At 38.2% G+C, this 12,785-nt stretch overlaps 1 protein-coding gene across 2 annotated transcripts in view; it reads left to right on the top strand.

The window, feature by feature from the left end:
• The window catches only part of KIAA0232 (KIAA0232 ortholog), a 61,952-nt gene that overhangs the window by 36,431 nt on the left and 12,736 nt on the right, over positions 1–12,785 (top strand). For both annotated transcript variants that reach the window (XM_052681528.1, XM_052681529.1), the window contains 3 exons: positions 6,131–6,197; positions 7,497–7,578; positions 8,957–12,254. In XM_052681528.1, the coding sequence (XP_052537488.1) occupies positions 6,131–6,197; positions 7,497–7,578; positions 8,957–12,254 (3,447 nt within the window). The remainder of the gene's footprint in view (positions 1–6,130; positions 6,198–7,496; positions 7,579–8,956; positions 12,255–12,785) is intronic.

The raw sequence follows: 12,785 nt of genomic DNA, 5'->3' as shown, positions 1-12,785 counted from the left end.
AGGAACACACACACACACACACGCTTGGAGTCTGTTGTGAATTTTATCTTAAGCACAAGCAGACTTCAGTGGATATTGCAGAGTCCCTGTCTACTGCAAGTGTCCCTTCTGCTTTTTGCTCTGTGCAGAAGATCACTTTTGCATGAGTGGAGGAAATGTGCTTTTACAAATTTCTCCTATCTCATTGACGATACAGATTAGAATATTTCAGCATCTGAAGGCTGAAGTACTGTTAATTAAATTCCCTCAGCAGCTCTGCTTACAAGAACAGTAAATCTATTGTGGCTTTGAAGTCAGTGTGTTTGTTTATTAGCAATTAATAATAATCAAGAAGAATATTTTTTAGAGGCAAATTATTCTTTCTCGGGGGGATAAAATTTATCTCAGTGTAGCTCAATTTAGAGTTAAGAATCTACAGTAGCTGGAATGTGGCCACTGAATAATTAAGTGAAATAATAGAGGTCAGGGGATTATGTGTTAGTTTTAACTTAGTTTGAGTTGATATTTGAATTCTTATCTGGAATGACTAAATAATACATGCTGTGATTTCCGTTTCAGAATATAGTATGTGAAGTGATTAATAGTTCTGAATCTTAAGCCTGATTCTAGATAAATGATTTACTTTTCTTATTGCTGTCATAGTGCAAAAGACAAGCTCAAGAGAGTTGTAAGAAAGCGTTTTGTTTCCATGTTGGAGAACTACTGCTCTTGTAGTGCTTGAAATTTTATTTTATTTTATTTTATTTTATTTTGCCTGCTAAACAAAGTCAGCTATTCCAAGGTAACATCTATTGAAGATTACTCAGATCAAGTCTTCATGAGCCCCATATAAAAGTTTATTTGGTGTTTTTTTTTTTTTTTGGACTGGTCCAACACCCTTGTTGTAAAGGTGTTTGTTATTCAGATGTTATTTGTGCTTGTGCAAGGCAGCACTACACTGGCCAGATTAATTCCGTCTTTCTGTTCTTACAGATACTTTTCCTTGTTTTTCACTTGTTTTGATTGTAGACTTTGCAGAACTGCTCTCCATACTGTATAGTGCTCACCTGATTTTGGACAGCCACATTTACAGGACTGTCCTGCTTCCCCACACAGGTGTATTGTTGTGAAGAATGATTAAAGCAGATGCAGGACATTAAGCACAAATGGAAGGAACGCACATCTGAATTTACCCATGACTTTTTTCTGAAGTAACAGCCTTACAAACACAGTGGAGATAAATAGAACGTTCCTAGTATAGATGAATAGCAGAATATTGAGTTTCAGTTGCAGTTCCTTCATGCAGGTAGCAAGGGTAGCAGTAAGTTATTCCTCATGTATATTTAATAAAATTTTTAACCTTGGAAAAATATAGACTGTGTCAGTAAATGGAGGAATTTCTGCTGGAAATGTCAGGAATTGTGGAGGCAGTGGGGATATTCGGTTTTGGTTCCCACTTCTTGTGCAGAGCACCTTTGACCATGGATAGGCAAGTAGGTCTGCTCTCACCCTGCAAGCGTCTGAGGTGCTTCTAACAGTTCCTTTGCATTTGAGGAGATGGAAACCTAGGCATTGCCTAGTTCTTTTTCATTCTACAAAATATAGAAATAGATGTGTGATTGCAGTGAATCACGTTTTGTACCTTATTCAGTTCACGTGGCTTAACAGCTGATTCATATGGAATAGCTGCCTGATCCTTCACTTGGTGACAGGCTGTGTGCCAAGAAAACAGTCGTGGTGCACTGGGATCAGAGGACAGTGTCTGTCTGGAGAGGCTGATGGCCTGTCGTAACAATGATTTGAGACTATGAATCTATTGATTAACCTTAATTTCAAGATTGTTTGGACTTGTGTTCTGTGAGAGAAGCGTCCGTATTCCGCTCAGGGGGTCTGAGCAGTGACCTCCACAGGTCCTTTCCAACCTGTGCAATTCTGTGGAACTGAAATATGGAAGTGTGGAAGTAAAGCGAGGACTTGTTTCAAAAGTGTAAGCTAGAAAGCTCTCCAGACACCCAGGAGAAAATTGGTGATTGGTTTGGTCACTGAAAAAGCCTCAAGATGAACAAGGAACTTTCCTCATACCTTGCAGGCCTCACGTAGTGCACCCTGTTCAGTGCATCAGGAGCATGCAAGGCAGAGCTTCTAGAGGAAAGTATTAACTTACTAGGCCAGAAGGGAGGGGGGGGAAATGGTAACGTTACAATCTTTGCCTCTTGAGTTTTATAATCAGTTTTTCTATTTCTGCAGTTGTATTATAGTACATCTGGTTTCAAAAGCTCATTCTAAATATTGGATACTACAACTTCTTTTTTTTCTTGCTATGTTTTGTATTTCTCTGTCCAAAATTTTGGGGTATTGATTATGTACAGATTTATAGATCAGTGCACACGTTTGCATGGCATTCTTTGGATCGCAGTATGCAAGCCATACTTTGACGTCAGTACTGGAATATGGAAAAGGCTGCAGAACCAGTGAAAAAGCAAGTTCTGCTAGCCTGTGCTGTCTTCGATTCCATAGAAGAAATGGTATGAAATCATTGTGACCAGTTGTGTTCAAATCCAAGGAAAAAATAACCACTAAATCTTCTGTAGGGTGCTCAGTGGTGCTTGTTTGCAATGCTCAGAAGTCCACTAACTGAGATAAAGGTCAGCCAGAATTAAAGTGACAGGGCCTGATGTTTGACTGCTTCTTCCTTAAAGCTCTCAGAATGTTACAGCTGGTGTCCACTGTTACACAGACAACAGTTTTTAGCAAACTTGAATTTTATATGCATAACATTATTTTTTTTCCATAGTTGCAGTTAAACTGAATATCTTAAATGCATAAAAGTATTTCTGAAGTAATTAAGTGTACGGATTTAGTCTCTTTTGGGAACATTTCTGCAGCTATACAGGACTGAACCTTCAAATGCAGTGGAGTTGCTTTGAACTGATGTCATAACTTGCCATCTCTTGAATTGCTCCATTTGAAAAGGAGAGCATGTAAAATGATGTTGATGCTTTGTTGTTATTTAAATATATTTGTATGGATGTGTGTGTATACATGCATGTATAGAATGTATGTAATATATAAGTATAAATTTACATCTAAAATGTGTGTGAGGTTTTTTCTTTTTTTTTTTTTAATTGCTCTCATTCCATGCTATGCAGAACTGCACTTATTTGGCTTCGAATGGAGTCATTTTGGTTAGTAAGCAAGGCTGGCTAGTAGTGAGAGTCCTCTTAACTCAAGCAGTCAGATTGACTGTTCTTTTTCATGCTGGGTGAGTTCAGAAGCTTAATTTATCTATTAGCACAATCATTCCTGTGCCAGTAATATAACACCTCTCCTTTATGTAATCCTTCCCTTGCTTCAGCCAGCTGATGAAAAGCCAAAAAGCAAAACTTTTGATGGAACTGGCTGTAATTTCAAGCAGAGGAATGAATTTGAAGGATATTGGAAACAGTAGGACAGAATAAAATGTGTTTGGTATGGAGGAAGATTTGACATGCGAGATGGAATTTTGAATTAAAAAAATGATACCCTATCTTCTGTCATTCGAATGAGAGAAATAGGTTAGTAGAAATCTGGGTCAGTAGTTTAAATAATCTTAGAGATGATCATAAGATTTAAGTCTTTCATGTTGGAATTACAAAAGCAATCCTAATTAAGTGCTAAGACCTCCATATTGGAAAGTACTTATAAAGGTACTCTGATATTTGTACTATTTGGGGACTGCCTTTGCATTTGAACCTGATCAAAGCACTTGAGGCAGCTCACACAATATCCTGGCATATCCTGCGTTCTGGCAGTAGGATTGCTGAAACTGCTGTGCATTGACCTAAACAATGAAAAATTTCAGTAAATAAATCATATATTCAGATAAGAACACAATCAGATAGAAGATAGTTGCTGAGGCATTCATTACATTGCCTGCAGCCTGTTTTTACAGACTGCAGTAAGAGGTTGAGTAAGTGGCCTCTGGAGACTTGGCATTCTGCACAGTTGTTCGTGGTTCGTTTTTTTTTTTCCTTTAAACCTAGCACTAGCTACATGGGAGTGCTATGCAGGACAGCATGCAGCGTGTCAGCTGACTTGAGTATTAGTTTCATGGTACAGGAGGAAATGAAGTGTCTGATTCCAAAAGTTTTCCCTTCTTCGGTGCAATGGTGAGCATTTTGTTGCTGTTCTGGGTTGATTTTTTGTTTTTGTTTTGGTGTGATCGTACAGATTTACTTCCTTAACTTGTGTTGCTTAGATTTTGAGTATTTGCTACATGCGCCGATTCAGTTAGACAGTTCTGAGAGCTAAGCAAAAACAGGGCCAGCTCCTCCTCTGTTGCCCTTTTGCGGGGAGGAAGGGGGGGGTCAAAAGAGGTAAAGATATAAATTGACAATTCTTACAGCTATGTAGGTTTGTCCCTTTTACTGTGCTGCTTGGTTGTTTCTAAGTAATATAATTTATGTTTGTAAATTTACTGATGTAGGAGATACCTTCTGATGTTTAATACTGCTAAGTCATCCTCAGTTAAGTACGTGGCATAAAGTTTCATATTTTGTACTTCAGTGCAGCAGTGCCGATAGGAACAGAAAATTGCTTTCTCACTTGACTGCAAATAATTAAAATTTAGAGGTTAGTGTGTACGTCATTGCTTTAGTATATGATTTTTCAAGGGCATGTTTCTGACACTGGTTTAAACAAGCTGGTTCTCTGTATAATTTAGTATTTCCTTTTTCATAAAGTTTATTTGTGCTTTAATCTCATACGTTCACGTTTCTTAGCAATTTCTAGCCAGTAGCCAGGAGAAAGAAGGATCTCTTATATCATGGGGAAACAAAATTCGCCACCATAGTGACACAGCAAATCTTAAACTTTGAATACATTTCTTTACCATGACGTGGGATTGACGTTACCTTTGGGAGCGTGCATTTTCACTCCGTGTGAGTGCACGAGACATGTCAAACTCAGAAGGTGAGGTAATTCCACAGGAGCTTTGTACAAGTCTCACAATGTCCAAGCAGACTGGGGACGAGATGGAGCTGTTGGGGAATCTGTGCATAGGGCAGAAGAAGCTGCCCAGTGCTCCGTATTTACCACTTCCAGCTGTAGGGTGATGTGAAGGTGGCTTCCCACATCCTCCTCACATGTTGCCCTGTGCTCCTTTTTGCTGTGGTTCCAACCTTCTGTTTGCAGTTATGAAAAGTGCAGTTGCCAAAGGTGACCCCTGAGTACCAAAATACTCACCTCACCTGGCTTTTCTTCCACAGGAAATTGTCATTTCAGGCTGTAGGTTAGTGTTCAGTATTTCACTGACTGGCATCCAAGTTTTATTCTGTTAGAACAGCACGGTGTTTTCTCCTATGGGACACTTGGCAGCATACTGTTCTGCTTTATGCATGTTTATCTTCCAGCATTTTGCTGTTCTGGTACTGAGAGCTGCTCACAAGTCTAGGCAGATAGAAAAAGCAGAACAAATGCATGTGTAAATAACACTGAAATGGGACTTAAAAGGAAATTTGAGTGTAAAGAAGGCTTATGTGGGGGAATAAAGGAGCAAATAGAGGCTTATAGGGGAAGGTGAATAAGCTGTTTATTTTTCCCTCTGCTCTTCTAAACAAACGACACAATGTTAAAAAAAAAAAAAAAAAAGAAAAAATTGGGCATTGCAACAACAGAACAATGGGGTATGTGTTGCATGTATCCTCCACAGCACTTGTCCTTTTGCACTCTTCTACTTTTCACCTTCACCTGATTTTCTTCATCTTTTTCAACAGTCCCTTTCTCACAGGTATAAATTGAGCAGCAAAAGGGCTCAGACTTAGCTTTCTGAAATGCATCTTAGTGATGGACTGATTCTTGGATTTTGTCCTGAGACACTCAGCCAAACCAAGTGATACAGTGCAGTTAAGTGTGACAAAGCCTTGGGTATACAGTGATGCTTCTGACTTGAAACCTTAGTGTGAATTAGTGGGATTTACCTCTAATGAATTTACTTAGAGGAATGGATTTAAATGTGAGGAATAATTTAGTTACCATGTGAAAAGAAAACGGCTGCCAAGACATGTTTACTGTGTTTTGTTGTATTTATGTAAAATGAATATCCTTTTTGCTAAGTTTTGTTTTTCTGTTTTTCCTCCTTTTTTTTACTTCTGTGGTGGTGTTTATTGTGCAGAGCTCTGGGATTGAAACTTTAGTGGAGGAGCTTTGCTCCAAACTGAAAGACCTTCAGAGTAAGCAAGGTAAGAAATAAACCCTCAAACTTCTCAGGTTATATGTGTTGTATTAACTGTACAGGTAATTTTTCATTTTGGCCACGCAATTTAAAAATAAACATTAATAATTTCATTCAAAGAATTGCATACAGTTCCAACAGTCGTACACTGGTATGCTTTGTCTGCCTAAGAAGAAGCCATTCGTGAATAGCATTTGCCTTGGGAGAAGAACACTTCTTTTTCTTAGTGAATACTCCATATTCGTTGTTTTCTTTTCTTGTCAAAAGAAATGAAAATAAATCAGGCTTGATTCTGTTCCTTTTGTATATTGATATTTGCAAGGAATAGATCGGCCTCAAATTACTCTGTGCTAGCTGTTCTGTGAAAATCATTCAAATAAGTGTAATGGAGGTGTGCTTGAAATTCCTGGCTTTTAGGGGAGTAGTAATGGGGGATTTATGTTCTAAAGCATATGGCATGATATAAAGTTGCTGTTACTCCAGTGTGAATTCTTTGCATGTAAATGTTTGTTCGGGCACCCAGCAGCACCCTCTGACACCTTACAGTAAAATGAACAATAAAGAATAAGTATTTGTCTGCTTAAAGAATGATTTTAGCTGTTTCAATTCATTTTTCTGCTTTTAAACACTAATCACTTGTCTCAGTATTGAATAGAACTGTGTTGTGACACTTCCTTGCTGAGTCAGAATGGTGCTCACCATTTATTCAGAAAAAAATAAGTAACATTTGTGTGCATTTCACAGCTTCTTTTATCTTTTTTTTTTTTTAATTTATGTTTTACACATTCTAATACAAAGAATTGAAAGTCAGTGTTGCTTTTTGCTTAGGAAGTATGCCTTCATATGCTTTCAAAACACAGCGACTACTGCAAGGATGCTTCCTTTTGGTGACATGCAGTTGTTCTTAAAAATGTTCAGTTAAACTGTTGGGTTTTGGTTTGCTTGTTTTTTGTATGTAGTAATGTATGATGAGGATAGGATTTGAATATGAAGTAACTAAAATCTCAATAAGAAATGTCCTAACGGGGGCATTGCTAACCACAAAATGGCCTGCAGCTGCTAGCAGTTTGGTGAAATTTGCCAGGCCAGCAAGACAATGGTGGAAATCTTGAATCTTTGGTAATAACTTGTGTCTTCTGTGTCCCTGATGCTCAGACTATAAATTGCTCTGTAACTTTACAGTATTTTATGAAAACGTACTGCTATTATAGATGTATGTCCTGGTGCTTTTTGTTTAGTACTGGTATAAAATGTATTGGCTTTTTGAACTTTTCTGTTAAGCATTTGGAATTTTCTTCCAAAACAGAGGAGAAGATTCACAAAAAGTTAGAAGGCTCATTGTCTCCTGAAGCTGATTTATCTCCCACAGCAAAGGATCAAGTAGAAATGTATGCATTTATTATTATTAATGTAATCATATTTTATTAATATATCTCATAACTGCTCTCTTCTCCTTCTATATTCGTGTTTTAAAACAATGAAGTTTTTAGTGGTAAATCTGAAGCTTTGTGGATATTATGCAATCTTTGGTTTTTTTTCCTGCCATCTTCTTTTGTTCATCTTACATATTTAAGTATAAGAAAGTCCTGACTACTTTCTTTTTCCTTCTTCTTTTGACTGTAAACTGAAACTCAGACCAATACTGTATTTTAGTCTGCTCGAAACCAAGTCAGCTAGAAGAATTAAAAGCCCTTAAAACAGCATGGATTGACAAACTGCAAGAAGAGATTGAGTTTTCCATCTTCTGAACTTCTGTTGCAGAAATGGGAAACTGAAACTCTTCATAATCCTTAATCTCTTCATAACTAAAGTGACCTACTGGATACCAAGTACCTCAGTCTGGTGTTAGTGAAGTATCCAGGAGCTTTGTGGTTGACTTTTCTCGAACATACTGCTTTCTCCATCTTCTTAGCCATTGCTTGCAACAGTCTAGTGGAAGTATTGCTGAATGAACAATACTTCTTCAGGAAGCTGATTCTGTGAACTCACATTTAACTTAACTGCCTTTTGAATGTTTTTGAAAAGGTTTTCATTGGAGCATACATGAGAATCTGCATGCATGTATTTATTGTCCAACATAGCCTGCTTCAATCTTGTCCCTGTTGGACAGAGCTGTTACACGTTATACTACTGTTGGGCAATATCTTTTTTTTTTTTTTTTTTCCAGTAGCTAAGGCTTTTTTTTTCTTTTTTTCTTTTTTTTTCTACAAGTTGGGACATATTGGTTTCTTTTCAAACGCATATTGATGTTTGATTTTTTTGGGCAACGTTTTTATAAGTGAAGAACAAACTATGTAGAAGCTAATGCTGTGTTTTGCAGTGTATAGTTAACAGTGCACAACTGAAATTCAGAACTGAATTGACTGAAAATGAGGACTTCCTCATTTATATTTTTAAGTTGCACGCCTTTAAGATAGCTATTAAATAGCTTCAATATCTAATAAATTTGGGATCAGGCCTTTGCTATTTTAAGCAATCACAATTTTCATCTACAGTGAAGTTTAGTAGTTTCTAAAAATAGGAGTTTTATTTTGTAGTATCTTTTAAAACATGCATGAGTATATAACCATAAGTTTATCTTAATCTCCCCTTTGTTATCATTCAAATAAATAGGGCAGTGAATGGTGTGTGTATAAACAGAACAAACTAGGCTTTTTTTGACAAGTGGATAGGCAGTGTTTTGATGTGTTTTTAGTAATACTTTCTAATTTTAATGCCTGTCTGAAATTCTAAGATACAAATGTCACCTTTTTATATTACTTTTAGGTACTATGAAGCATTTCCTCCTCTTTCTGAAAAGCCAGTTTGCCTGCAGGAAATTATGACCGTGTGGAATAAATCCAAAGTATGCTCTTACTCTAGCTCCTCATCTTCATCCACTGCTCCACCAACTAGCACAGATACATCTTCTCCAAAGGACTGCAATAGTGAAAGTGAAGTAACTAAAGACAGAAGTAATAAAGTACCTGCCGCTGTACATGAAAGAACCCAGCAGAAGAAGAGTAGAAATGAGAAAGAAAACAAGTTTAGCAACAACGCCATTGAAGATAAGCCTGTTTTGTATAAAAAACAAGTCCGACATAAGTCTGAGGGAAAGATGCGTCCTCGCTCCTGGTCATCTGGATCCAGTGAGGCTGGCTCAAGTTCTAGTGGTAATCAAGGTGAATACAGGGCATCAGTGAAATGCATTAAAGTGAGACACAAAACAAGAGAGGTGCGAAATAAAAAAGGGCGTAATGGGCAAAGCAGGCTTGCAGTGAAATCTGGTGAAAAGGCCGATAGAAAAGTCCACAGTGGAAGCAGTAGCAGCAGCAGCAGCGGGTCCATCAAACAGCTGTGCAAAAGAGGTAAAAGGCCATTAAAAGAAATTGGAAGAAAAGAAGCTTGCGGTAATGATGGAAAAGATTTGTACATAGACAGCAGAAATGAAAAGGAATATAAAGAAGAGCCTTTGTGGTATACTGAGCCGATCACAGAGTACTTTGTTCCTCTTAGCAGAAAAAGCAAGCTGGAGACTACATACCGCAACAGAGAAGATATATGTGGCATAACATCAGAGGCTGTAGAAGAGTTGTCTGAATCAGTGCATGGTCTTTGTATTAGCAACAATAACGTTCATAAAACATACCTCGCAGCAGGTACTTTCATCGATGGTCACTTTGTAGAAATGCCTGCAGTTCTAAATGAGGATATTGACCTCGCTGGGACCTCAGTTTGTTCTCAACCAGAGGACGACAAATATTTAGATGATGTTCATCTGTCCGAACTAACACACTTCTATGAAGTGGATATTGATCAATCCATGTTGGATCCTGGTGCCTCAGATACGATGCAAGGGGAGAGTCGGATTTTAAATATGATTCGACAGAAGAGTAAAGAAAAAAATGATTTTGAGGCAGAATGTTGCATAGTGTTAGATGGAATGGAGTTGCAAGGGGAAAGTGCAATATGGACAGATTCAACCAGCTCTGTTGGTGCTGAAGGGTGGTTCTTGCAAGACCTTAGTAATTTAGCTCAATTTTGGGAGTGCTGTTCATCTTCTAGTTCTGGCGATGCAGATGGAGAAAGTTTTGGAGGAGATTCTCCTATCAGATTCTCCCCCATCTTAGACAGCACAATGCTTAATTCACATATGCTTGCTGGCAATCAAGAGCTCTTTTCAGATATTAATGAAGGGTCTGGTATAAACTCTTGTTTTTCAGTGTTTGAAGTGCAATGCAGTAACTCTGTTTTACCGTTTTCTTTTGAAACACTCAACTTGGGAAATGAAAATGCAGATTCTAGTAGCACTGCTAATATTCTTGGGAAAACACAGTCTAGGTTGCTAATATGGACCAAAAATAGTGCCTTCGATGAAAATGAACACTGTTCCAATCTTTCAACAAGAACTTGTAGTCCATGGTCACACTCAGAAGAAACACGTTCAGACAATGAGACTTTAAATATTCCGTATGAAGAATCCACGCAATTTAATGCAGAAGATATTAATTATGTAGTTCCTAGAGTGTCTTCAGGTTATGTAGATGAAGAAATTCTAGACTTTTTGCCAGAAGAAACCTGCCAGCAACAAGCTAGAACTTTAGGAGAAATGCCCGCTTTGATTTTCAAAAAAAAATCTAAGCTAGAATCTGTCTGTGGTATTCAGCTCGAACAAAAAGCAGAAAATAAAGACTTTGAAACTACACAGGGGTGTAGTGCAAGCAGTCCACATGGAGATGGCTACAGCTCAGGGGTTATTAAAGATATTTGGACAAATATGACAGACAGAAATTCTGCAGCAATGTTAGAAATAGAAGGAATAGAAGATGAATTGTTTTCAGCTGATGTAAATAACTATTGCTGCTGTTTGGATACAGAAGCAAAAGTTGAAACCCTCCAGGAGCCCAATAAAGCAGTGCAGAGATCAGAGTATCACCTTTGGGAAGGTCAAAAAGAGAATTTAGAGAAGAGAGCGTTTGTCTCAAATGATTTGTCAAAAGTAGATGGTGGTGACTATACTACACCGTCAAAACCTTGGGATGTTAACCAAGATAAAGAAAACTCATTTATACTTGGTGGTGTGTATGGGGAGCTGAAAACGTTTAACAGTGATGGAGAATGGGCAGTGGTGCCACCTAGTCACTCAAAAGGGAGCTTATTGCAATGTGCAGCTTCTGATGTAGTGACAATTGCTGGTACAGATGTTTTTATGACTCCAGGTAATAGCTTTGCCCCTGGTCATAGGCAGTTATGGAGGCCATTTGTGTCATTTGAACAGAGCGATCAATCAAAGAGTGGAGATAATGGATTAAATAAGGGTTTTTCTTTTATCTTCCATGAAGACTTACTGGGAGCTTGCAGTAACTTTCAAGTTGAAGAACCAGGGCTTGAATACTCATTCTCTTCCTTTGACCTGAACAATCCATTTTCTCAAGTTCTTCACGTAGAGTGCTCATTTGAGCCAGAAGGAATTGCATCTTTCAGCCCTAGCTTTAAACCTAAGTCAATTCTGTGCTCTGATTCAGACAGTGAGGTTTTACATCCCAGGATATGTGGTGTTGATCGAACGCAATACAGGGCTATAAGGATTTCTCCAAGGACTCACTTTCGCCCGATTTCTGCATCTGAACTTTCTCCAGGTGGTGGAAGTGAGTCAGAATTTGAGTCAGAAAAAGATGAGGGAAATATTGCTGTCCCTTCCCAAGTAGATGTGTTTGAGGATCCACAAGCAGATCTCAAACCTCTGGAAGAAGATGCAGAAAAAGAAGGGCATTATTATGGAAAATCAGAGCTCGAATCTGGAAAATTTCTTCCCAGATTAAAAAAGTCTGGAATGGAGAAGAGTGCACAGACATCACTGGATTCCCAAGAAGAGTCTGCTGGGATGTTACCAGTAGGAAACCAAGATCCATGTTTAGAATGCAGTATGAAAGAATCCTTAGATGGGAGGGTAATGGAGAGCTCTAAAGTAAACTGCAGAATAGTGGAGCCGCGAGAGGAGACTAGCAGGTTTTGCAGTTGTAAAGCAGGATGCCATTTCCCCTCTTATGAAGATAATCCTGTTTCTTCAGGAGAGCTCGAAGAGGTACGTGGATGTGCAAAATTACGGAATTTGCAGCTAACAGCTGGTAACCAGCAATTTGTCAGGTGACAGTTCCATTTAAATGATTGTAGTTGTACAGCTCTCTAGGAAAATATATTCTACAGAAACACAAGAGGTTCTGCCTGAACATCAGGAAACTGTTTTTTGTTTGTTTTTTACTGTGAGGGTGGCATAGCGTTGGCACAGGTTGCCATAAAAGGTTGTGGAGTCTCCTCCCTTAGAGATACTTGGAAGCTATCTGGACACAGTCCTGGTCAATCTCCTCTTGGTGACCCTGCTTGAGCAAGGAGGTTGGACATGATGACTGCCAGAGGTCCTTCTGAACCTTAATCGTTAAGTGGTTCTGTGAAATATTAACCATTTTCAGGCATTAGTGTCATCTTGCATAGCTTTGGAAACACGTGCATGTGTATTCTCGTGTACACTCTAGAATCTGTTAACATAAGACTTTCAGTTTATGATTTACATATATTAAAGCGTGCATAAATTTTGAGTAGTGAAATATTACTGGTT

This window comes from Tympanuchus pallidicinctus, unplaced genomic scaffold (genome assembly GCF_026119805.1).
Source record: "Tympanuchus pallidicinctus isolate F22 unplaced genomic scaffold, pur_lepc_1.0 scaffold2, whole genome shotgun sequence".
Lineage (NCBI taxonomy): Eukaryota > Metazoa > Chordata > Aves > Galliformes > Phasianidae > Tympanuchus > Tympanuchus pallidicinctus.
This window is presented reverse-complemented; position numbering and strand designations above follow the sequence as displayed.